A 27,161-nucleotide genomic window follows, 5' to 3' on the forward strand; every position below is an offset into this window, starting at 1 on the left:
CCGCCCGCCGCCCGTGCAATAGACAGTACCGTGCCTGGCACGCCCCAGAACGTCATACCAGCCAGGGAGAGGCCTGCTCCACACAGGGAAAGCGAGGATCCGACGCCCAGTGGCCAAGGTCAAGCAACCAATGAGCACCCTGCTACTGCTCCAGTTGCTTCTCAAGCTCATGGTTGTATTAAGCTCACTAATTAATTTGCAGCAGCTGTCTTGACACTAGTTCCAGAACGCCACTGTCAATAGAGTGAACATCTCTGCCGTCTTACCCATGAGAAAGAGGCAAAGGTAAACAGTGTTTTGCAGCTGGTACAGAACTGGTACCTGACACCATTCTTTTCAAAGACTAGTGTTTGTATTTGGAGATTTATGCTGGGTAAAATATCTTACATAGAAGCCAGGCACGGTGGCACACACTTATCACCCCAGCACTTGGGCAGCTGAGACAGGAGGATCGCGGCCTCACAGCCAGCCTCCGCAACTTAGGCCCTCAGCAACCTAGTGAGACCCTGTTTCTAAATTCAAAAAGAGAAAGAGAGAGATGAAATAAGGCCGGGGGTGAGCTCAGAGGTAGAATGCCCCTGAGTTCAATCCCGAGTACCCACACACACACAAGACTCTGAATATCTGTTGCTAATTATGATACAGAATAATTTTTCTTCAAATTCCTTAGTATAAGCCAGGGACACAGTGGCACACACCTGTCATCCCAGAACTTGGAGGGTCAAAACAAGAACCGCAGCCAAAGCAACTCAGCCAAGCCTCTCACAACAACCTGCCAAGATCAGCTCAAATTTAAAAAATAAAATAGGTCTAAGGGTGTAACTCAAGAGACAGAACCCCCTGGGTTCAATGCCCAATAAAAAAAAAAAAAATGTATGTATGTGTGTGTGTGTGTGTGTGTGTGTGTGTGTATATATATAGTTTTTTCTTGTATAATTTTAATGAGGCATGGGAATACCTTCACCCATTAGTGAGGTGGCTGTCCCCACTGGCAGATGGCAGCGCCTCGTGTGAAAGCCTCACAGGCCCCGCAGTTCTCGTGGGTGGGAAGACGGGCACCTGAGCTCTAGTCTTGCTATTACTTGCCCGGGCGTGGGAGGAGCAAGTGCCCCGGTTTGGAAGCTCTCAGCCCAGGGCTGGTGAGCACCTAGCTGGGACTCAGAAACTTTAAAAGACAGTGGAGTGGTTGGACGAGGACTAGAGATGGATGACCTAATATTAGGGCTCCTCCAGGCGGATTTCTAGGATTCTATTTTTGAACAAAAGAGTCAAAGGAAATATATAACTTAACATTTGCCATATAAAAGGCTTTGCAGAAATAGCTATCTGCAAGCATGCCATTAGCAGAAGAAAACTGCAGTCCAGTATCAAGCAGTTTGCTCAGGTTTGGAAGCAGTATCAGGGAGGGCATGCACTCCAGCCCCGGCCTGCGTGGGCTTGCGAGACACCAGGCCGACATTAACCTCCCCACAGCTCTCCAAGACAGACTCCAATGGGCAATGACAACATGGAGGTCGCTAACTGATTTGCTACAATTCACGTGCATGTCCTAATGCTTTAAACTGGGAGCTTCCTCCTGAGGAGAAGGAACATCAAGTGGCTTTGAGAGTACTCCATAAACAGCGTTCACACCGGAGGTGCTGATATGCTACAAGTCACAAGAGAAGATGTCCCAAGTCTTTCTCTACTTTAACTTAAAAGAGAACTGAACCCATATGCCAAGGACATCAGAGGTTCAAGTGATCTCTTCCAACCAAGGAGACAACATCACCTTCTCCAGCCCTCCGAGACCAGAACAGACTTAAAATTAAAGATTTTTTTTAAAAGGGTTGGATAAATGCACCTGAATATAAGAATACTGAAGAAATGGCACTGGTATTTAATTCTGTGTGTGTGTGTTTGGGGGTGGGGTTTAGAACCCAGGAGTGCTCTACCACTGAGCTATACCCCCATCCATTTCTACTTTGAAACAGGGGCTCACTAAGTTACTGAGGCTAACCTTGAACCTGCAACCTTCCTAGTCTCAGTCTCCCAAGTACTGGGACTAGAAGCATGCACCCTGGCACCAGCTAACAGTATATAAACCTGTTAAATACACACATACATAAACATCCATCACTCTATCTCTAGATATTTCTGATCCTGGGGATGGAACCCAGGGGCATTCTACCTCAGCGACACCCCCAGCCCTTTTTATTTTGAAACAGGGTTTCCCTAAATTGATGATGCTGGCCTCAAAATTACAATCCTGTCTCAGCCTCCCAGGTACTGGGGTTATAGGTATGCACCACCACACCCAGATACATGTGTGTTTCTTTCTTTCCCCTACCCCCACACAACTAGGAATGAACCCAGGGGCATTCTATCTCTGAAATACACCCCCAGCCCTTTTTATTTTGAAATAGGGTTTCACTAAATTGCTGATGCTGGCCTCAAAATTACAATCCTCTGTCTCAGCCTCCCAGGTATTGGGGTAGGTATGCACCACCACACCCAGCTACTTGTGTATTTCTCCCCCCTACCCCCAAAGAACTGGGATTGAACTCAGGGACATTCTACCTCTGAAATACACCCCCAGCTCTATTTTTTATTCTTTACTTTGAAACAAAGTCTCACTAAGCTGTGAAAGGCCTCACTAAATAACTAAGACTGGACATCATGAACCTGTGATCCTCCTGTCTCATCCTCCCAAGTACTGGGAATACAATCATGTTCTCCTACATCCCGCTCAGTTTTCTTTTGTTTGCAGTACTAGGGATTTTTCCCCCCAGTACTGGGGATGGAAACCAGGGAGATTCTACCTCCAAGCTACATCCCCAGCCCTATTTCTTATTCTTTATTTTGAAACGGGTCTCACTGAGTTGCAAAGGGCCTCATTAAGTAGCTGAGGCTGGTTGTGAAACGCAATCCTCCTGTCTCAGCATCCCGAATGCTGGGATTACAAGCATGCGCCACCACACCTGGGTCTGGGGGTGTTTATTTATTTATTTATTTATTTGTGTGGGGGGGGTACTGGGGGTGGGACCTGGGGCTTTCTACCTCTGGGCTATACTCCCAGACCTATATTATACTTTATTTGGAAACAGGGTCTCACTAAGCTGCTGAGAGCTTCACTAAGTAGCTGAGGCTGGCTTTGAACCTGTGCGATCTTCCTGTCTCAGCCTCCCAAGTGCCGGGATTACAAGCGTGCGCCACCATGCCCGACTCTGGGGATGTTTTTAATTTTTATTTTTATCATTATTTATTTATTTATTTTGGTGGTACTGGGGTTCCTGGAAGCCCTTCTACCTCCGGGCTACACTCCCAGACCTATTTTATACTTTTTATTTAGAAACAGGGTCTCTTAAGCCAGAACAGCTGGCTTCAAACCTGTGCGATCTTCCTGTCTCAGCCTCCCAAGTGCCGGGATTACAAGCGTGCGCCACCATGCCCGACTCTGGGGATGTTTTTAATTTTTATTTTTATCATTATTTATTTATTTATTTTGGTGGTACTGGGGTTCCTGGAAGCCCTTCTACCTCCGGGCTACACTCCCAGACCTATTTTATACTTTTTATTTAGAAACAGGGTCTCTTAAGCCAGAACAGCTGGCTTCAAACCTGTGCGATCCTCCTGTCTCTGCCTCCCAAGCATGGGGATTACAAGTGTGCACCACCACGCCCAGCTCTGGGGATGTTTTTATTTTTTATTTTATTTTATTTTTTTATTTATTTATTTTTTTTTTTTTTGCGGGTTTGGGGATGGAACCCAGGGGCATTTGACCTCCGACCTACACCCCCTGGTCTCTTTTTTATTCTTTATTTTGAAACCAGGTCTCACTGAGTTGCAGAGGGCCTCACTAAGTAGCTGAGGCTGTCTGCGAACCACGATCCTCCAGTCTCTGCCTCCCAAATACTGGGATGGCAAGCGAGCCCACCACGCCTGGCCTTCTGGGGATGTTTTTATTTATTTTTGTTTTAATTTTTTTTAATTTATTTTTATTGGTGCATTGTAATCATATATCACATTGGAATACAAGACTTGAGAGGATATACAAGCAACATCATCCAATTAGCCCTCATCCAGTCCCCATCCCATTCCCTCCCCCCCCCCCCTTAGATCCCATGCTTGTTTGGTGATTAACTTTGATACATTTGTTTATGTACCTTCTGCTTTTTAAAGAGGCTCTATCCTCCCCTATTCCATACCCTCTGACTGGTCACCTTAATTGCTTCGCTATAGGGCCCTTTCTATAACTCGACCTCTTCCTGTTGCCCCTTTCCTTCTAGTTATTGCTGATTAGGGGAAGCATCTGGTTTTTTATTTTCTGCGATAGTTCTCTGTGCATGCCGCGTTGCAAGTACCGATCCCACTCTTGACGGCCCCAGTAGTGGCCTGGCTACCCGGTGGACTGATCCAGACCTCGCTGGCTCAAGCAGCGGCCTTGCCTCATGGGAGGCCACGATTCTGGTCTCACGGGCCCTGACACCGGCCTAACCCCTCTCACTGGCCGGCCTAACCCCTCTCGCTGGCCCTGTCACCAGCCTACCCCTCAATAGGATCCAATCCCGGCCTCGGAGGCCCCAGCACCGGCCTTGCCTCACGGCAGGTTCCGATCCCAGTCTCGCTGGCCCCGGCACTGGCCTAACCCCTCGGCAGGCTCCAATCCTGGCCTCGCTGGCCCCGGCACCAGCCTTGCCTCATGGAGGGCTCCGATCCCGGCCTCGCTGGCCCCGGTACCAGCCTAACCCCTCGGCAGGCTCCAATCCCAGCCTCGGAGGCCCCAGCACTGGCCTTGCCTCACAGTAGGCTCCGATGCTGGCCACTGGCCCCGGCATTGGCCTAACCCCTCGGCAGGCTCCGATTCTGGCCTCGGAGGCCCCAGCACCAGCCTTGCCTCACGGCAGGCTCTGATGCCAGCAGTTGGCCCCGGCACCAGCCTAACCCCTCGGCAGGCTCAGATCCCGGTCTCGGAGGCCCCAGCACCGGCCTTGCCTCACGGCAGGCTCCAATCCCAGCCTCGCTGGGCCCAGCACCGGCCTAACCCCTCAGCAGGCTCCGATCCCACCTCGGAGGCCCCAGCACTGGCCTTGCCTCATGGCAGGCTCTGATCCCGGCCTCGCTGGGTTCTGGGGATGTTTTTAAATGAAAGAAAACATAGGAGTACTGTAGCATCTGGACATGAGCACTGTCACACTAAGAGAGGCCGCCTGCACCAGGCACTCACTGCTGTGGGCTATGGGCAGGAGATCCCCACACTTTTCCCAGATTCCCCTTCACCTCTGTAAAATACAGCCCTTGCTCAAAGTGTAGTTTACAAATGGTGCAACCATAAAAGAAGAGTACTTAGCAAGTTTAGCACAATTACATGTACACTTGACTTGCCCGTGCTCTTACAGGGTCTACCCCGACAGTCAGAAGACAGCCACAGCATGAGGCTACTTGACGGGGCTGTTTCATATAGCAAAACAGGAGCAGGTACAGGACGCAGTGGAGTTTGCGCCCAGGTTGTCAGGGAAGACAGCGAGGCATGAGAAAAGGTGTGAGCAATCGCTTTCTTATGAGAGGGGTAAAATTAGATTTGGATATCTGGATCGTTGTCAATGGAAGGATATGGCATAAAGATCGTAAGAGAATACTTAGGAAAGGGAGGTCAGGGTGGAAAGGCCAGAACACATGGTCCCTTAGTGTCTGCAAGACACTGGTCCTAGGACCCCAACAGACACCAAAATCTATGGACCCCCAAGTCCTATGTACATCTATGGCTCCCCAAGTCCTATGTACACCGGCACAGCACTTGCACAGAACCGACACGCATCTTCCTGCTATTTTAAACTCTTAGATGTGCTATGGAAATGCTGTCGTGCTGTGCTGTTTACAGAGTAATGGCAAGAAAAGGGTCTGCAAGTGCTCAGTTACAGATGCAACCTTTTATTCTGAAATGTTTACGATCTAGAGTTGATGGACTCACAGAGGCAGCACCCTTTGGTATAGAGGACTGGCTGCTCATATTAGATTTCTATAAATACACCTCATTTTCATTTATTTATTTGTTTGTTTTGGTGGTACTGGGGTTCCTGGAAACCCTTCTACCTCTGGGCTACACTCCCAGACCTATTTTTATATTTTTATTTGGAAACAGGGTCTCTTAAACCAGCAAGGCTGGCTTTGAACCTGCGCAATCCTCCTGTCTTCACCTCCCAAGTCCGGGGATTACAAGCGTGCACCACCACGCCCGGCTAATACACCTCATTTTATAGATTTGACTTTGGAAGTAAATATATATAATTATAAACAAAAAGTTTAAGAATTGTTTTCCCCCAAACTATCAGGCAAAGTAAACATACACATCTAAACTTGTCAGGGTAGCCACAGAGAGGACCCACGTGACGCTGAGGCTGCCGTAATCTGACTGCATTCCTAGCGCGACACATCCAAATGCCCCCGAGAACCGTGGAGTCCCACTGACACCCGTGCTGCTGAGTCCTGCTGCAGTGGGCAGTCAACGCTGCCATCCAGCGGGCACTGGGGACGAGGCACTATGTGTTACTGCGTGCACGTCTATCCCCTCGTGGAGGCTGTGCTGAGAGTACTTGGCACGGGCCAGGCGTGGGCACTCCTTGCTGGCTGGCGAGCACAGCCCAGCTTTCACGTCATCCACTAGACAACCCGGGACCCCACAGGACAGGGCATCCTACAGCAAAAGTGCAGTCACGTCCTCAGAATCTGAACTGGATTACTAAAGCTTTCCAGTCTACGGCTACTTAGTTCTTAGAATGTTAAATGAAGGAAAGAAAAGCGACTGTACTTTATTCAACTCTCTGAAAAGGCTTTCTCAGAGGGGCAGTGTTGGGGACAAACCTCCCGCTCCGTGTGACCCATGGTGTCCACTTCCCTAAGCACCTGGCCAAGCAGACAATGGAAGAAGAGCCGGCCCTCGCTCTGCTACCAAGCACGGACGTGTGTGCTCATTCCAGCAACTCCCAAACACCCCAGACAGCCCCGCGCCTGCACCCGAGGTCTAGAAGCTTACTGGCTGGCCCAAGTGAGCTGTCAGTGCCCACATGTGTGCTACAGTTAGTAAAAACTACCACCCAAACAGACCGTCGGCAACTCCAAAGCTCTATTAAAACTCCAACTCTAAAGGCCGGGCATGGTGGGCACACTTGTCATCCCAGCATTCAGGAGGCTGAAACAGGAGGATCACAGTTCACAGACAGCCTCAGCTACTTAGTGAGACCCTGTTTCAAAAAAATAAAGAAAGAAAGAAGCCGGGGATGGTGGTGCACGCTTGTAATCCCCCGCACTTGGGAGGCTGAGACAGGAGGATCACACAGGTCCGAAGCCAGCCTCAGCTACTGAGTGAGGCTCTCAGTAACTTAGTGAGACCCTGTTTCCAAAAATAGGTCTGGGAGTATAGCCTGGAGGTAGAGAGACTCTGGGTTCCACCCTCAGTACCACAAAAAAAAAAAATAAAATAAAATAAAGAATAAAAAATAGGGCAGGTGGTATAGCTCAGAAGTCCAATGCCCCTGGGTTCCATCCCCAGACCCGCCAAAAAAAAAAAAAAAGACTCCACCTCTAAAACATATGCAGTTACCTAAACATTAGCAGGCCTCACTTGAAAAGAGGGAACTTCCAAACAGCGGCTCCCAGTGAAACCAAGGTCTAAGCTGTCTTCAATTTCTTCATTTCCCTACTCAAGGTTTTTTTTTTTTTTTTCTTTACAAACAAGGGTCTAAAATAATACTGACAACTAAAACACTGTGTGGCACACACCAAGAAAGCTGAATAACAGCATGAATTCCCCAGGAAGGGCAGCGGGGGCATGAGAGGTGGACTCGCCTCCTCTGGAAAAGACGGCCCACCACTGTCAACACCCAGCCCAAAACCCAGAGGCCAGGAACACGTGCCCCCGCCATCCGAGAGGTCAGGCAGGACAGTGCTTCTCAGAGGCGGAGACACACCATCAGCGAGACACGGGGAGTGCTGGCCCAGATGCCCGCCCCGGGGCTGCGGTGGCTGAGGCCACCCGCTGCGGCGGCCCGCACAGCAGGTGCGCACTAGTCTCGGAGCCTGAGCGCCTCAATGTGACCTTATCTGCAGAAGGGTCTTGGCGACCTAATTAGGTAACTGTACAGGATCTGGAGATGTGCTCATCCAGATTACTGAGCTGCCCGTCATCTTAAGCCTTAAATCCGCGGCAGTGACAAGCATCAGCAAGAGAGAAAGCACTGGGAGGAAGACACAGGAGAGGAGGCCACAAGGGGACACTGTGATGCCGCCACAGGCCATGAACACCAGGGAAGCTGGAGCCACGGAGACAGAGGCTGGACCAGTGCCGGGGAGGGCGTGCAGCTGGCACGGGGCTCCTGACCTCTGCTTCCGGCACTGGAGGCACTGCCTGCCTGCTGTTTTAAGCCACCTGATTTGTAATTTTGTTCAGACAGCTCTGTGAAGATAGGTGATACAAAATAGAAGTGTATGGTTTTTCCTAGTGCCATTCCAATCCACTTTTATGGTTTTCTTTTTTCTTTTTTTGGTGGTACTGGGGATTGAAGCCAGGGGGTCTACCATGGAGCCACGCCCTCAGCCCTTTATTTTTATTTTGAAACAAGGTTCCGCTAAGCTACCACACTCTGGCCTTGAACCTGTGATACTACTGCCTCAGCCTCGCAGGCGTACACCACCACATCTTGCCTAATTTGCTTTTAGATGTTTTTAACTATGCCTTGTAAATATTAAGGTAAGCATAAATGAACAGATTATTCAGAATAGGTAAAATTAGTAATAAATATATAAAAAGAACCTCACTAATATATGTTAGTGTGCATATAATATATGCACACTAAAACAACTATGTGTTGGACAAAGTTTTTGTATAAAACACCTAAGGACAATCTATAAGAGAAAAAATTTATAATTAAGCTTCATCAAAATTAAGATGTTTATAAAAAAGCACATCAAAAACTGGGAGAAAATATCTTCAAATCATGTGTCTGATAAGAACACACACCCAAGCTGGGCATGGTGGTGGACATCTGTATCCCCAGTACTTGGGAGGCCGAGACAGGAAGATCACAGATTTGAGTCCAGCCTTGGCAACTTAGTGAGACCCTGTTACAAAAATAAAAACATAAAACTGGCCTGGAAGTATAGCTCAGAGGTAGAAGATTCCTGGGTTCAACCCCCAGTAAGAATAAACATTTGCAGCTCAATAATAATACAAGGAAAAGGGCAAGGCTGAAGTCAACAAGTCACTAAAGATGATACCCCAATGTCTAAGAAGAACAAGCAAAGGCGCTCAACATCACTGGAACCGAGGGAATGCAAACTAAAACCAAGATCTGGTACTGCTTCTTACCTGGGAGACGGCTGCGGTAAGCGGTCCAGACTGGGAGGTCCAGGCTGGGAGGGCGCAAGCACCACAGTTAACCAGAAAGAGCTGCTGGGGAAAAGCCCGCAGGTTGCTCGCGTTCACACACGAGCAGGCCTCGGGACACAGCCGTTCTCACCCTAGAACCTTCCCGAGAAAAATGAAGATCATGTCCACACAAAGACACGCCTGTGTGTGTTCACGGCAGCAGTCACAGGGGCCAAAGAGTGGAAACCAGCTGGGGACAGGGCGACCAACCGACCCAGGGAATGGCAGAGCGGGGCACTGCTCTGCAGGCGCAGAGGCACTGCGGAAGGCGGGGACAGGGCGGCCCAACCAGCCTCCACCATCCCGTCCACAGAAACCATCTGCAGACCGCGTGTCAGAGGCAGCTAGGGCTGGGGTGGGAGCAGGGAGCCACTGCTAACAAAGCACGGGGCACTTTCTAAATGGCTTAAAATGTTCTAAAACTGCACTGTCATGGCTACACACTCAAAAAATTTAGTAACAGTCCCAGTATTTGTACAATTGTAGTATATTGATCAAAACTCAAAACGCTGTTTTTGCTTTTTTTTTTTTTTTGGTTGTACTGAGGTTCCTGGATGCCCTTCTACCTCTGGGCTACACTCCCAGACCTATTTTTATATTTTTATTTGGAAACAGGGTCTCTTAAGCCAGCGCACGCGGCTGGCTTCGAACCTGCGTGATCCTCCTGTCTCCACCTCCCAAGCTGCAGGGATCACAATCATGTGCTACCACGCCCACCTTTGCTTTTAATTATGATAGTTTTTTCCTCAATCCAATGGTCTGGCAAAAAAGCAAAAACACTAATTTTACCTCGTGTTAAGGAATACAACTCTGTGTGTGTGTGTGTGTGTGTGTTACTGGCAATTAAGTCCAGGAGTGTTCTACCTCTAAGCTACACCCTCAGCCCTATCTTTTATTTTTCACTCAGGGTAAGTTGCCAAGGCTGGCTGTGAACCTGCAATCCTATCTCAGCCTCCCAAGCACTGGGATTCCAAGCGCAAGCCACCATACCGGACTCCTACAACTTGCTTTCTGCAAGGTCATTCAGAAGGAACTTTCTAAAGTTAAACTGTTCTCGCCCATTAACCCAGCAATTCCACTTCTAGATTCCATACTTTTGTTTTGTTTGCTTTTGTGGTACTGGGGATTAAATCAAGGGGCATTCTACCTCTGAGCTACACGCCCTACCCTTTTTATTTTTCATTGTGAAACAGAAACTTACTAAGGTTTATAGTTCCATTTTGAGCCAACATGGTAGCCCACATCTGTAATCCCAGTACTTGGGAGGTTGAGACAGGACTGCGGGTTCACAGTCAGCCTCAGCAACTGAGTGAGGCTCTCTGCAACTTGGTGAGACCCTGTTTCCAAATTTAAAATAAGGCTGGGGATGTAGCTGAGAGGTAGAACGCCCCTGGTCCCACAGTACCACAAATAAATTAATTCAAGAGTAAAACTCAGTTTTACAGAGTTAGAGGTGTATCTTCTTTCTAGGCCTCCTCCACACACGAGACAGCTCTCTCCCTCACCCTAACACACCCATCAGAAGCCCAGCCTGGGACCCCAGAACAACTCAGCTTGTCTTACAGTTAAATGTCTACTAACTACGGTAAAGAAAACTAAATTAAACACAGCTCCAAAGTCTTCAAATGTACTCCCTGGTGCACTAGTTAGCTTTGCTTCTTTACTGGATTAACAAGTATTCCTCAATCCAAAAAGTCCAAACAGAGAAGGGGCTGTTTAAAAAGCTCAGCGCAAAGCCGGGCGTGGTGGTGCACACTTGTAATCCCAGAATTCAGGAGGCTGAGACAGGAGGATCACGGTTCATGGACATCCTCAGCTGCTTAGGCCCTCTGCAACTCAGTGAGACTGTTTCAAAACAAAGAATAAAATATAAGGCTGGGGGTGCAGCTCCAAGGTAGAATGCCCCTGGGTTCTATCCGCAGTACTGCAAAAAGAAAACAAAACTCTGTGCACAGTATTTACCTAAAAACAACTCGGAGTGCTCGGGAGTCAAAATCTCCAAGCACTTTCTACACAGCTCTTACTGTACTTAATGAAAAAATGTTATAACATCAAAAGTTTAGCCAGGCATGGTGGCACACACCTGTAATCCCAGCATTTGGGAGGCTGAAACAGGAGGGTTGCAGGTTTGAAGACAGCCTCAGAAGCACAGCAAAACTCTCAGCAACCTAGCAAGATCCTGTATCAAAATGAAAAGTAATGGGCTAGGGCTTATTAACTTGGAGTAGAATACCCCTAGTTCAATCCCTCGTATCAGTATCACAAAAGAAGAGAGGGAGGGAGGGAGGGAGGGAGGGAGGGAGGGAGGGGGAGGGTCTTTGGGAAGCATTAAAGACACATAGCAGGGCTTTCCTTCATAGAAATGCTAACTCATTTACTTCATCTACTCAACAAATACTTACTCGGCACCAACCGTGTGCCAAGAACTACGCAAGACTCCATAAACAGCAGCGAACAAAACAGATGATGTCAAACACCAGAAGGCAGGAGGGAATCCACTGTGCCCCGGAAGTCAGGAGAAGAGGACCGCCAGGCGGGCGGGGCCAGTGCAGCAGGGTGGGGTGGGCAGCAGGCCAGTGTTGGGGTGTGCATCTCAGAGGGCTTTGGAGGGGAGCTGCTGCTTGGCTCTGGTGCTGGGCTTGAGCCCCAGGGCCCATGAGGCTCGGCAAGAGCTACCACTGAGCTGCGCCCCAACCCTGTGGAGGTTACTGAGAAGGGTGAGCCGCTGGAGGGGCCTGAGAGGAGCATGTGCGTGCCACGACCTCTCCAGGAGAAAGCGGGGAGCCAGGGACACCTCTGGGGCCTCCACAATCCCCGTAACACGAGAGTGGCTAAGACAAGAAAGCAACCGTAAAGCTAAGAAATGGTTAGACTCCAGGTTCTAACCGGGGAAGAGGGGGACTGGGGATTGAACCCAAGGGCATTCTACCTCTGAGCTATACTCCCAGCCCTATTTCATCTTTTCATTTTGAAACAGGGTCTAAGTTGCAGAGACTGGTCACGAACCTGTGATTCTCCTATCTCGGCGAAGTACTGGAATTACAAGCATGCGCAACCACACCCAGCTTCCAATTACATTTTAAAGATAAGTAAAATGATACTTGCTAATAGACTGAATGTCAAGTGCAAGAGGAAGAAAAATAGACTTATAAACGGTGGCGCACGCTTATCATCCCAGCATTCGGGAGGCTGAGACAGGAGGCTCAAGGTTTGTGGCCAGACTCAGCTACTTAGTGAGGCCCTCCGCAACTCTGAGACCATTTCCAAATAAAGAATAAAAAACAGTGCTGGGGGTGTCGCTCAGAAGTAGAACCCCCCCCCCCCAGTTCCATCCCTAGTACAAAAAAAACTCCAAAGTCATCCATCTGTAATTTAAAGTCAAATTTCTCTAGGCAAAGTGCTATGATAGCTATGCAGTTCACATGAGCAGATACGACAAGCTGTGACTCCGGTTAAGGGAGGAGGACAAAGGTGGGCACCGGAGGAGAAAGGCGAGGCTGGTCTGTAGAGCGGCTTGGTGGAGAGCAGGCCCTGGGGAGCAGCCTGTGACCAGGCAAGATCATCTGCACAGACACTGTAGACAGGAGAGGAACGGCTCTAGGCAGAAAAACCCTCCTGTGACTACTAGGATACGATCCTTAATAAATTACTGGGATCTAACTGCTTGAAAATTGATTAGGGCTTCCTTTTAGCCTAGAAATGCTCCAAAGAACCCACTGGGACATTAAAGGCATCGTGAGAAGAGAAAATTCAGGGATCTTGTAGAAGCTAATTTCCTTTGCACTGACCACACTCCAGCTCTCCAGAGCACCTCGGAAGTCCCCCTCCTGGCCTCTTCACAGATGAGGTCTGCAGAGATTCTGTGCAGCCAAGGGCATGCCCTGAAGACACAACTGTTGTGACCACACTCCACAGAAAGAGCACGCACCTATAAAGCAAGCGTGCACACCTGTGGTACCTTCGCTCCGGCCTTACAAACGTCCACGAACTGCAGCAGAGACTTCCAGAGGAGGTAGGGAACCCAATCACTGGTCCCCTACAGCTTGAGAACTCAATACGGACCAAAACCTACACGCATGTGATTAATTAAAACACACACACACACACACACACACACACACACACACACACACACACACACATATGCTGGCTGGGTGTGGTGGCACACACCAGTAATCACAATACTTGGGAAACGGAGAAAGGAGGATCACAGGTTCGCAGCACCCTCAGCAACTTAGTGAGCCCCTCCACAACTTAAGGAGACCCTGTTTCAAAATAAAAAGGGCTGGGGTACAGCTCAGAGGTAGAATGCCCCTGGGTTCCCAGTGCCAATAAATAAATGAAGGAAAGAAGTACCTTTGCTGGTACTGAAACTGAGTGTTTACTCTCAAGCACCACACTATGAGACCGGATTAAAAAAAAACTACTATGAACAAATTTATTTATTTTGGGTTTTGTTTTTGTATTTTTGCAGGTCTGGGGATGAAACCCAGGGGCATTCTCCCTCCAAGCTACACTCCCAGCCCTATTTTATTTTTATTTATTTATTTATTTGGTGGTACTGGGGTTCCTGGAAACCCTTCTACCTCCAGGATACACTCCCAGACCTTATATATATATATATATATATATATATATTTTTTTTTTTTTTTTTTTTTTTTTTTTTTGAGACAGGATCTCCTAAGCCAGCAAGGCTGGCTTCGAACCTGCGCAATCCTCGTGTCTCCGCCTCCCAAGCGTGGGGATTACAAGCATGCACCACCACACCTGGCTCCCCAGCCTATTTTTTATTCTTTATTTCAAAACAGGGTCTCACTGAGTTGCAAAGGGCCTCACTAAGTAGCTGAGGCTGTCCACAAACTACGATCTTCTTGTCTCATCCTCCCAAATGCTGGGATGACAAGCGTGCGCCACCACGCCCAGCTCTACTATGAACAAATTTAAAAAGAGCCTGCAAGGGAAAGCCCAAAGTCGAACCAGGTACAAGCACTGCACAAGCACTCCAGATGCTCTCGTTTCTGCTGCCTGTTCCCCTTCTGTATGGCATCAGACCTGGAAGCCCAGACACAGGGATGCAGCAAAGGTACCGGGCCGTGTGGACCCCCAGCCCACTGCGCTGGCGAGGCCTTCCGTAGCTCCAGGTCGACAATGTGTGCTGGCTCAGCCCAGTCACAAAGGAAAGCCCTCAATGAGACAGCTGGAGAAGAAACATGTCCTAAGTCAAAAGCCCAAATCTATTCTCAGAGAACTGCCCCTGCGGGAGGGGAGCTAAGCTACACCTTAAATTTAGAACAAATGGATCCTCTGGACTTGTTTCAGTTTCACTGAGCATTTTTCATGATTAATAAATTATACTAAAGGTATTCAAACTGCTGTGAGTACGTGACACATCCTCAGCCCTTCACAGTAGCTTCAGTAACTGTACGTTCAGATGCGGTCCTCAGTGATGGACAAGCTCTAACTGGCCTTGGCTTACGCCCTGCCGAGCTCGCCCTCACCAGGTGGCTTCGGAGTAGTGAAACAACTCAATGAGGTTTTCAGGTAATAACTTATTCTACTTACCCCAATCTCTGGGAATCTTTCATTCTTCCCATGCCCACATGTTACCTGTTAGTACAAGTTACTAAAATTTACCTAAATCAGTTACATTTCATAGACTTCTTAGAAGGTCTAAACCTAGTTATTTTCACTAAAACAAAATGTTCTATTAAAAGAAACTGTTACGAAGCCGGGCATGGTGGTGCACACTTAAAATCCCAGCATTCAGGAGGCTGAGACAGGAGGATCCAAGTCCATGGCCAGCCTCAGCAACTTAGTGAGGCCCTTTTCAACTCAGTGAGACCCTGTTTCAAAATAAAGGGAAAAAAAATTGGACTGGAGGTGTTGCTCGGAGATAGAATGCCCCTGGGTTCCACCCCCAGTACTGCAAAAATAAATAAATAATAAGTATAAATTCTGCTTTCATTTTTAAATGAACACAACCCTCATAAGAGTTCAGTGGCTGGATAAATATTCAAAGGGACCGGAACTAAGAATGTTACAAATAAGACAAGCTTCTGAAAAAAGTGCCTTCTCCTTACAGAACTGAGGATCTAACATTTAGAAGTTGTGCTGTCAACCCTGTGGCTTCTCCCAGGCTTTCTGCAGCTTACACCAGCTCCTCTTCCAAACATGCCGCCCAAAAAGAGGAAACAAAGACGGAATGACGTAGCGCCAGGACCGGTACCTTAGGCACGTGGAAACCTCCAGTGTGAACCATCGCGCCAAACTTCCTATGTGAGCTCTCTCTGAAAGTTAATGAAAGTGGGGGGGGTTGAATCCAGGGCCAGTGTACCTCTGAGCTACAGCGCCGGCCCTATTTTCTCATTTTGAAACAGCATCTCCCTAAATTGCGGAGGCTGGCCTCTAATCCACATTGTTGGGAGGGTGGCCTCCCAGGTCTGAGCATTACAGATGTGTGCCACCACGCCTGGCTCTCTGGACCCACTCCACTGAGACTCCGAGGACTGAAGGGCACCCTTCTCAAGACTGTGACGCCATCAGTACAGCACTCGCTCGCTCTGCTACTTCAAACACGAGCAACCTCCACCCGTGCAGGGTGTCCCAGAAAGCCTGTGGGAAAGGAAACTGGCCGGCCGGGGCCTGTCATGCAGACGTGTGTGAAACTAACCATTACACGCATCCTCTGAGACTAGTAGATAACAAGCTCTAGAACTCAGTCATTTTTGTGGTACTGAGAGACTGAACCCCGAGACATGCTACCGCTGCGCTACACTCCCAGCCCACGCGCGCGCGCACGCGCGCACGCGCGCGCGCACACACACACACACACACACACACATATTTTGTGTGTGTGTGGTGGCACTGGGGTTTCTGGAACCCTTCTACCTCCGGGCTACTCCCAGACCTATTTATACTTTTATTTGGAAACAGGGTCTCTTGAGCCAGCGCGGCTGGCTTCGAACGCGCGCGGTCCTCCTGTCTCCGCCTCCCAAGCGCGGGGATCACAAGCGTGGCCACCACGCCCGGCTCCTATTTTATATTTTGAAATAGAGTTTCACTAGGCTGAGTCTCACTCCATTGCTGACTGTCCTCCACCTGTGAGCCTCCTGCCTCAGCCTCCCAAGTACTGAGGTGACAGGCAGGGATCACTACGCCTGGACAGTTGGACCTCTAGAATCCCACAGAGTCAGGCACGTTCTCTTCAGCAGGCCATTTCCAGAATGCCTATGGGAAATGTTCCCACTGGAGAAGAGTGTCCATGACTTGGAAGACACTGAACCCGGACATGAACTGAGCAAAGCTCCGTCTTCTTCGCAGTGAGGAAGCACTGGGGAGTGGCCTCCGGGCCAGCTCTGCCGCATCTATCCACTCTGAGAGAATGAGCAGGGTCCAGCGAGACTTTCAGTCGATGAACATTCTAGAATAGGACCGGGAAAAAGGGCTACTGCTGAACTCTGCGGCCTCCCACTGTGAGTGAAGACAATCCTCTTCCCTAAGAAACACCGTCTTCTAAAGATGAAACGACTCGAACTTCAAACAGTTCCTCAAGGGTGTGACAAGAGGAAACTTACCGGAGGCGTGCCCATTCATTAAAGTAGGAAAAGGAGGGCTGGGCACTCGCAGCCGGCGGGCTCTCCGCGCCCGATCCTGCCCAACAAGGAGCCCTCTGGCTTCCTTTCAGAGTGGAAGACGGCTCAGGAAAAGGAGCTGCCGCGAAAGTCTTGCAACTACAGAAAATGCCAACAGTCGAGAATGCTCATACCTGTAGTTTGAAAGCACGCTCTGCAAGTCATCAAAATGTCAGCCAACATTTCAACACTTCCTATCGGCTCCCTGTTCCTTACTGTTTTTATTTTATTCTAGACAGGCGTGGTGGCACATGCCTGCAATTCCAGTAGTTGGGAGGCTGCTACAGAGGGTCACAGGTTCAAAGCCAGCCTCAGCAACTCGGCAAGGCCTTCGGCAAACTAGCAAGACCTGGCTTTAAATTAAGGGGGGGGGGGGCTCAGAGGTAGAATGCCGCTGGTTCGATCCCAAGTACCACAAACCACAAAGTCTTTAGTTCTGAAGTGACACTTAAAAGAGAGGCTGTTTTCTTTTCCCGAGACCCAGTGGCATGCACACTGGGCGCACAGAAAAGACCGGGCGGGCACAGGGGCAGCGCGCCGGCGGGGCGCGAGCCGGGCTCGGCTCTGCGGCGTCCAGCGCCTGCGGGCGCTCGCGGGGCCACCAGCAGCCCGCGCCCCTCCGCGCCCCGCGCGCCCCAGACCCGCTCCCCGGAGGAGGCCTGGGCGGGGCCGGCGCGGGGTCGGAGGTCGGCCGGCCGAGGCGGCCCGCCAGGTGGAGGCCGCGCCCCCTGGCCGGGCGCTCACCGGTGACGATGGGCTTGTTCTCCATGGTGTAGACCACCGGCGGCAGCGGCTTCCTGTCAGCGGCGTCCATGGGCGCCGGCGTCAGCGGCCCGCGCCCCCGCGCCCCATGGGCCGCCGAGCCCGCCGAGCCGCGCTGCCGGCCCGCAGCTGCCGCCGCCGCCGCCCGAGGCCGCCGCCGGCCGCGTCCACTTCCGGCCCGGCGCGCCGCGTGACCGCTTCCGGGGCGGGGCGGGGCGAGGGGCGGGGCGAGGGGGCGAGGGCGGGGCGAGGGCGGGGCGAGGGCGGGGCGGGGGCGGGGCGGGGGCGGGGCGGGGGCGGGGCGGGGGCGGGGCGGGGCTCGGGGCTCCCCTGCCGGCGCCCGCCCTGCCTGCGGCGGAGCGGAGCGAGCGTGCGGCGGCCGGCCCGGCCGGGCGGGCCCCTGGGCGGGGAGCGCCGCTCGGCCGCGCGCAGCCGGAGGAGCCTGTGCCCGGGCGCCGCGAGCTCCGAAAAGTAGCCGACGCTCCCTGGGTCGGCCAGGCCCGTGCCGCGCCACAGTGTGGGCCTCAGACCACACTTTTTATTTTGTTTGTTTTTGGTGGTACTGGAGATGGAACTCTCCTACCTGGAGGCTGTACCTCCAGACCTATTTTATACTTTTTTTTTTTTTAAACAGGGTCTGAAGCCAGCGCGATCCTCCTGTCTCCGCCTCCCAAGCGCGGGGGTTACAAGCGTGCGCCACCACGTCCGATTACACTTTGTGTTTGTTTTTTTGAGAATATAAAAACAAGCAGGGCTTGCCCTGTGTACATGATCCCAGTATTTGGGAAACTGAGACAGGAGGATCATAGGTTCGCGGCAAGCCTCAGCAACTTAGACCCTGTTTTAATATATATATATATATATATATATATATATATCCGGGCATGGTGGCGCACGCTCGTAATCCCTAAGCCTGGGAGGCAGAGACAGGAGGATTGCACAGGTTCGAAGCCAGCCGCGCTGGCTTAAGAGACCCTGTTTCCAAATAAAGTATAAAATAGGTCTGGGAGTGTAGCCCAGAGATAGAAAGGTTCCATCCCCAGTACCACACACACACACACACACCACACACACACACAAATATATATATGGCTAAGAGCCGGCATGGTGACACATTTGAGGACAGCCTCAGCTATTTAGTGAGGCCCTTTGCAACTCAGTGAGACCTCGTCTCAAAGAACAAAAATATAGGGCTGGGAATGTAGCTCGGAGGTAAAATGGTTCCATCCCCAGTACTGCCAAAAAAGAAAGAAGCAACTGACTGTGTAAAACATTTTTTTTTCGGGTCGGGGGGGGGGGATTTAACCTCCAAGGTACAGCCCCTGCCCTATTTTTTATTCTTTATTTTGAAACAGGGTCTCACTAGGCTGCAGAGGGCCTCCTGAGTAGCTGAGGCTGGTCGCAAACCGGTGACCCTCCTGTCTCAGCCTCCCAAGTACTGGAATTACAAGCGTGTGCCACCGTGCCCAGCCCTGTGATGGTTCTAAATGTATTTACAGTTAAAAGATAAGCCAGCCATCCAGGTGGTGGCGCTCGCCTGTGACTTGAGAGGCTGACACTGGCGGATGGCAGATTTGTGGCCAGCCTGAGCAGCTTAGTGAGCAGCTCAGTGAGGACAAAATAAAAAATCAAACAGGGCTGGGCTGGAGTGTAGCTGTGCCCCCAGGTTCAATCCCCAGTTCCACATTAAAAAAAAAAAAAAAAGGTAAGCCAACAAGAGTGTGGATGAGGGAGGACAAAGGCTATTACACATTTGTAAGGTCCTCGCAGGTATAGTGTGAGGTTTCAGGTGCGCAGTGGGAAAAGCAAACTGTTCTAGACAGGAAGATGGAAGAGATATCACAGTGACTCTACACAGACTTCTTTTTCTTTTCTTTTTTTTTTGGTACTGAGGATGGAACCCAGGGCATGCAACCTCCGAGCTACCCTCTCAGCCCTATTTTTTTTGGTGGTACTGAGGGTGGAACCCAAGGACATTTTACCTCCGGGCTACATCCCCAGCCCTATTTTATACTTTATTTGGAAACAGGGTCTCACTAAGTTGCTGAGAGCCTCACTCAGTAGCCAAGGCTGGCTTTGAACCTGCGCGATCCTCCTGTCTCAGCCTCCCAAGCGCGGGGATGACAAGCGCGCCCACCACGCCCGGCCTTCTACGGAGACTTTGATACCATAAAGATGCATATTTCCAGCCCTAAAGCAAAACCAGGAGAAAAATAAAAAGAACAAAGGTTTTGCTGAAAAACCAATAACAGAAATAAAATGAAATAATAGAAAATATTTGATCAATCCAGAAGAAGAAGAAAAAACAAAAACTCAAAACAGAAGGCAGCTGGGGTGGAGCTGAGTAGGAAAGCGCCTGCCTGGAGGCCCTGGTTTCAGTTCCCAGCAATACACACACAACAAACGTACACAAACACAACATTAAGATGCTACCTTATAGCCACTCAGATAGTTCATGATAAAATTCAATATTTCTTAGCCAGGCATGGCAGTGCACGCCTGTAATCCCAGTACTTGAGAGGCTGATGCAGGAGGATCACAGGTTCAAGGCCAGCCTCAGCAACTTGGTGAGGCCCTGTTTCAAAGAAGTGCTGGGGGAGGAGCTCAGAGATAGAATATCCTAGGGTTCAATCCCCAGTACTACACACGACACACACATTTTTTTTTTTTTTTTTTGCAGTACTGGAGATGGAACGCAGGGGCATTCTACCTCCGAGCTACACCCCCAGCCCCATTGTTTATTCTTCATTTTTGAAATAGGGTCTCACTGAGTTGCAGAGGGCCTCACTAAATAGCTGAGGCTGTCCTCAAACCACGATCCTCCTGTCTCACCCTCCCGAATGCTGGGATTACAAGCGTGCGCCACCACGCCCGGCTCAGAATTTTTTTTTAAAGCTAGAGAATACCAAGTGCAGACTCGAAGGATTTTCTAAGAGCTTAGTGTTTTCTCACAGAGAGCCAAATTCAGACCCTCTGGGCAAAGAGACCATGGATCTGCCCTTGGTACACAGTGGGCCAGCCAGCCAGACCCTCAGGGAAGGGATTTCTTTCTGGAGAGAGGGAGGAAAGGCAGGCAGCGAAGGCTTGGCTACTTTCCCTCTGAGCAAATCTATTAAAGATTTTTTTCTTTCCCCACATGGGAATTTAGAAAATGCTTCAACATAGTACAAATACCAGCTTAGCAATTCCTTTCACAGTGGTGAAAAACGACGCTTCTCCTGTTAATCAGTGTCCGTTCTTTTTTCAGACCATTTGCTCGTGAGTTAGCATTCTGCTTTCGTTGGCTGTTGCTTGGTTGGTTGGTTGGTTTTGGAAAAGTTGCTGAAACCCAGATGGTCTTTCCAGGTAGCCCGTGATACTGCCCTGGGCTTTCCTAGAGCCGCCTAAGTTCCGTATGTCTGGGGGTGCTGTGTATGCTTCAAGGCCCCGGGGCTCTGCTCGGCCTCTCCACAGAGGCTGGGCCAAGGGGCATGGCGCCAGAGAGGACTGGCAGCAGGCCTGTTCACAGGGGCCAAAGGCGGGCACCGCGCTGAGGGGCTTCAGGCCACAGTCCCACCGTGGTGCATTACACTTGGAATACAAGTGTGAGCAAAGAGGTGTACTCTTGTGAGTGTGTGCCTGTGTGTGTGTGTACACATGCACGTGTTTGTAGTACTAGGGAGGGAACCCAGAGGCATGTTACCGCTGAGGTACTCTAGCCTTGGTTATTATTATTATTATTATTTGCAGCACTGGAGATGGAACCTGGGGTATTCTACCTCTGAGCTACACCCCCAGTTCTATTTTTACTTTTTTTTTTTTTTTTTTGGTGGTACTGGGTTCCTGGAAGCCCTTCTACCTCCAGGCTACACTCCCAGACCTATTTTTACATTTTTATTTGGAAACAGGGTCTCCTAAGCCAGCGCGCGCGGCTGGCTTCGAACCTGCGCGATCCTCCTGTCTCCGCCTCCCGAGCGCGGGGATGACAAGCATGCCCACCACGCCCGGCTAGCCTTTGTTATTTTTTATTGTAAGATAGGATTTCACTAAGTTGCCCACGCTGTCCTTCAATTTGTAATCCTCCTGCCTCAGCTTCCCAGGTACTGGGATTATAGGCATGCATAACCACACTTAGCTAGGAGTGTTTTCTGTGCATGTATGTGCATGCGTGTGTGTGTGTGTTTGTGTGTGTGTGTTTGTGTGTGTGTGCGCGCGTGTGTGTGTGTGTGTTGGGGGTACTAGTGATTAAACCCATGGGCATTTTACCTCTAAGTCTTATCCCTAGCCCTATTTTATTTTTTTATTTTGAAACAGGGTCTTGCTAAGTTGCTGAGGCTGGCCTCAAACCTGTGATTCTCTTTTCTCAGCCTCCCAAGTACTAGGATTATAGGTGTGTTCCACCGTGCCAGGGTAGGAGTAAATTCAGTAAGCATTTTGAGTGTGTGTGATATTAAGAACTGAGCCTGGGGCATTGTGCCTCTGAAATACACCCCTAGCTCTTTTTATTCTTTTGTTTTTGAAACAGGTCCCACCACTAGGTCACTGAGATTCTTGCTACTTGCTGAGGCTGGCCTTGAACCTGTGATCCTCCTGTCTCAACCTCCCAAGTGCTGGGATTATAGGTGTGCTCATCAAATCCAACTAGGAGTGAACTTCTGAAGCATGGAAAACCTTGCATGCAAGCCAGGTGAGGTGGCCACACCTGTAGTCCCAGTACTCAAACCAGGTGAGGAGGCCACACCTGTGATCCCAGTACTCAAGAGACTGAGGCTGGAGGATCTCAGGTTTGAAGCTTCAACAATTTAGAAAGCCTCTCAGCAATTTAGCAAGATTCCGTTTCTAAAGAAAAATAAAAGGGCTGGGGGTGGAGCTCAAAGGTAGAATGCACCTGGGTTCAGTCTCAGTCACACACACACACACACACACACACCCCAAATCCTGGTGTATTTCCAGAGAATAACCCTAAGTGGACAAAAGTGTATATGCTGTGCCACCCATTTATAGAACATTCCTGAATAAGGCAGACCATAGAGCTGGAGAAGAGCCCTGAGCAGGGGAGGTGGCGGCTGGGAAGGGTGCAGAAGGATCTTTTGAGGAACAGACAGCCCCATCATTTCTTTTTGTTCTTTTTAGGCACTGGGGATGGAATCCAGGGGCATTCTGTCTCTGAGCTACACCCCCAGCCCTAATGCTTTAGTCTTTTTTAATTTTGAAACAGAGTCTCACTGAGTTGCAAAGGGTCTCTTAGTGAGCTACTTAGTGTAGCTGAGGCTGTCCGCGAAACCACAAGCCTCTTGTCTCAGCCTCCAAATGCTGGGATTACAAGCGTGCGCCACCACGCCAGCTTCAGGATGGTTTTTATTTATACCTGTTGGGGTCCAGAAGAGAGTACAGGCAACTCACAGAGGTGCCCTGGGTGGAGCAAAGCAAGGGGAGTCGGGTGGGGCCAGGTGGGCCGGACACAGGTTGTCCCCGGGGGCGGGTCTTGAGGTATCCCTCGCCCTCCTCTCTCCCCTCATCCCCCTCTCTCTGGGTACCCCAAACACAGCAGCTGGAATGGGGTCCAGCCCACTCTGTCAAGATAATTCCTCAACGGGTGACGGCGGCGAGGGCAGCCAGCGCCGTGGAGGACTGCCTCGCGGTTACTGAGGGCGATGGCGTCATCGCTGCCTGGAGTTAGGTGTTCGATCCACTTCCCTGGAACCAGCCTGGCCCAGAAAATCGCGGTTAATAGGTGCTCCATTTGAGCAGGATGAGCTCTTGTGATTTACTGAAAACCTGGTTTGCAGCAGGGCGTGGTGGGTGGTGTGCACCTGTAATCCCAGTACTTGGGAGGCCAAGACAGGAGGGTCCCGGGTTTGAAGTCAGTCTCAGCAACTTCGTGAGACCCTCGGCCACTTAGTGAGACCCTGTTTCAAAATAAAAAATAAAATAAAGCAGGGCGGGGAGTGTGGCTCAGAGGTAGGATGCCCTGAGTATAAAAAAAAAAAAAAAAAAGCCCAGTTTTTCTCACCTCCTTTAAGTGAATGTATGCAGAAGCCAGGCTTGAAGACTACAGGCACAGCCCCGTGCCGGGAAGTTAAGAACCCTTGCGGAGCCGGCAGCCAGCTGGCTGTGGCAGAACAGGACAGGCGCTCTGGACCGGCTTTGCCAAGACCAGTCTGTCCTGCCTGGCCCAGCCTGGCCCTGGGACACCGAGTGGGCTTTCTGGGTAGAGACTCGCTTTGGGCCAATGGTCGCCTCTGACCCTGGTTCTGCTTCCTGGTTCCTCCCTCAGAGATATCCCAGTAGCCGAGCACAGACACGGGCCACCAGGGGTCACCAGGCCACAGCTAATGGTTCCTCCAAAAGCTAAAAATAGGTGGGTGGCCAGGCGTGGGGGCGCACGCTTGTAATCCCAGCATTCAGGAGGCTGAGACAGGAGGATCGCGGTTCGCGGTCAGCCTCAGCTACTTAGCGAGGCCTTCTGCAACTTAGTGAGAACCTGTTTCAAAATAAGAATAAAAAATAGGGCAAGGGGTGTAGCTTGGAGGTCAAATGCCCCTGGATTCCATCCCCAGAACCCCCCACACACACACACAAATAGGCCAGGTGCAGGGGCACAGACCGTCATCCCAGTACTTGGAAGCAGGAGGGGCGCTGAGAAGGAGGATGAGCAACTTTGAGGTTAGCCTCAGCAACTTGGCGAGACTCGGAAATTTAGCTAGACTTGTTCCAAAATATGAAAAGGGTTGGAGGTAGAGCTGAGAGATAGAATGCCCCTGGGTTCGATCCCCAGTACCACCAAATAAATAAATCTAATTGGCAGGTGTTGGCAGGACACCAGCCAACCACAGCTCTGGCCAGTGCAGCCCAAATCTGCACTGAATGTTAGAAACAGATTTTGGGGGCCAGGTGTGGTGGCACATGCTTGTAATCCCAGCATCCGGGAGGCCAAGACTGGGGGATCGCAGTTCACAGACAGCCTCAGCTACTTAGCAAGGCCTTTGCAACTCAGTGAGATCGTGTTTTGAAAAAAAAATTAAAAAGACTAAAAAAAATAAAAATAGGGCTGAGAGTGTAACTCGGAGGTAGAATTCCCCTGGGTTCCATCCTCGGTACCACAAAAAACAAAAACTAAAAAGACTAAAAAAAAATAGGGCTGGGGGTGTAGCTCAGAGGTACAATGCAAAAAAAAAAAAAAAAAAAAAAAAAAGAAAGAAAGAAACAGATTTGGGGGAGTATTAAATACTCATGAACTCATGAATAAATATATATACATATATTCCTGGTGTGTGTGTGTGTGTGTGTGTGTGTGTGTGTGTGTGTGTGTGTTACTGCAATCTCCAATTTGTACCCTAGAACACTCATTCCTCTTTTGGCCACCCCCTGTGGGAGATGGGTGGTGGGAGCACACGTACGAGTTGGATGGGGGCTGTGGACCCTGCTCACTTCCTGTCTGACACAGACCTAGCAGTGTGGACCCTCCTGGGAGAGGAGGGAGGGAGGGAGCTGCTGGCTCCGCGATGTGATGGTGGGGTCCTCCAAGTGCCACCCCGCGCCGCGGGGGCTGGAGTTGCTGGGGTCTGATGGAAACAGCCCGCTAAGGCGAGTCCTGCGACCGGTGGCCTCAGACCAGAGGATGCTTGCACAGCCGAGGGGTGCCGAGCGTGGCTCCCCGGGAGACTCCCACCTGGGCCTTGGACCACAATCTAGGGGGTGAGCCAGGCGTGGTGGCGTACGCTTTATGACCTCAGTCCTTGGGAGGCTGAGACCGGAGGGGTGCAGGCTCACGCTAGTGTCAGCAACTTAGACCCTGTTTCAGAATAAAAAATAAAATAGAGCTGGAGGTATAGCTTGGAGGTAGCTTGGGTTCCAAAACAAAAACCCGACTGTGCCCCGTCGTGTGGTGCCTGGAGGGTTACGAGAGCTAAATCCTGCCGTCTGAGCAGAAGCCAGCCCTGGCCAGGAGACAGCTGGCGGCCAGAGGACGGAGAGGCGCCGGCGAGAATTCAGATGTGCCTCATGAAGTTGGAGCAGGACACCGGCCAACCACAGCCCTGGCCAGTGCGGCCCAAGCCAGTCCTATATTCTGAATGTTAGAAATAGATTTGAGGGAGTATTAAATACTCATGAACTCAAAAAGAACTTGGCCAGGTACTTTTTCTGCACAGAAGGGTGTGTACACACCATAAATCGCAAGAAGCCCAGAGTGCGGGCAGCCTGGAACCCTTTACCCTCCGGGTGTGCGGCTCGGGTGAGGCCTCACAGTCGAATCCGGTGGGCTAGTTCCCCACGGGGCAAGTATTTCCTTTAAAACAAAGAAGAAATAGGAAATATATTTCCCATAGTAGAACATACAGGCATATGTACCAACAAGTTACAAAATGGATTCCTACACTTGATCTTAGCCAAAAGGCCCAGAAAAGATACAAAATGGATGCCTAAGCTACTGTTACAAAACAGAATCTGGTCAGTTTTTATATGACATTAGAACTTCAATAGAAAAAATCGTTTTTCTTTCTTTTTTAGTTTTTATTTATTTATTTTTTTCAGTACTGGGGATGGAACCCAGGGGCATTCAACCTCTGAGCAACACTCCCAGCCCTATTTTTTATTCTTTATTTTGAAACAGGGTCTCACTGAGTTACAAAGGGCCTCACTAAGTAGCTGAGGCTGTTCGTGAACCGCGATCCTCCTGTTTCAGCCTCCCAAATACTGAGATTACAAGTGTGCGCCACCACGCCCGGCATCATTTTTCCTTCTTCCATGAAGGATGCCTGGAAACCCTGAGCCTGCCGGGTAGAGAAGTCTGGAAGCCAGCAAGTCCTGTGCGAGCCCTGAGGCCAACGGGAGCAGGGCTGACCTGGCTCCTGGTGTCCCGGGAGACCGCGGGATCGATTCTCCCAGAGAAGTGGTGAAGAGGAGCGTGCATTTTTAAGTGGCCATTACTTGGGGCCACCCTCTAAATGGGCTGTGCTGACCACAGAGGTTCCAGCAGGTTGGCAGGAGGGCCCTCAGAGGCTGCAGGATGCTGCTGCACCCAGCCCAGGATAGATAACCTCAAGCAGAACCCGATGTGCGGCCAGGAACCGGCCCTCCTCCCACCCTCCTCTGAACTGCGCATGCCCAGACAGCTCCTGCCTAGGTCTGCAAAGCGGCAGCGTCACCAAGTGCAAAGCGGAGCCAGGGCCTGGCCTGGACGCAGCTGCGTGTCTAAGAGTTAGGCCTCAGTTCCTGAGCTGACTGATCTCGCTCCCTGTGCTCTTGTTATTTGTAGCCTCGAGCTTTTGAAAGTAAATGACCGGGCGTGGTGGGCGCGCTTGTTATCCCCTCGCTTGGGAGGCGGAGACGGGAGGAGCGCGCAGGTTCGAAGCCAGCCTCAGGTACTGAGTGAGGCTCTCAGC

General features: G+C 50.4%; 1 protein-coding gene across 2 annotated transcripts in view; it reads right to left on the bottom strand.

Moving 5' to 3' along the window:
• TRAPPC10 (trafficking protein particle complex subunit 10) overlaps positions 1-17,848 on the bottom strand; it is a gene marked incomplete at both ends in the record, with an annotated part of 62,285 nt that extends 44,437 nt beyond the window's left edge. For both annotated transcript variants that reach the window (XM_080696344.1, XM_080696343.1), the window contains one exon: positions 17,779-17,848. In XM_080696344.1, coding sequence (XP_080552470.1) covers positions 17,779-17,848 — 70 coding nt within the window. The remainder of the gene's footprint in view (positions 1-17,778) is intronic.
• Positions 17,849-27,161: the final 9,313 nt, after the last annotated feature.

This window comes from Muscardinus avellanarius (genome assembly GCF_963383645.1).
Source record: "Muscardinus avellanarius genome assembly, chromosome: 5".
NCBI classification, from domain to species: Eukaryota; Metazoa; Chordata; class Mammalia; order Rodentia; family Gliridae; genus Muscardinus; species Muscardinus avellanarius.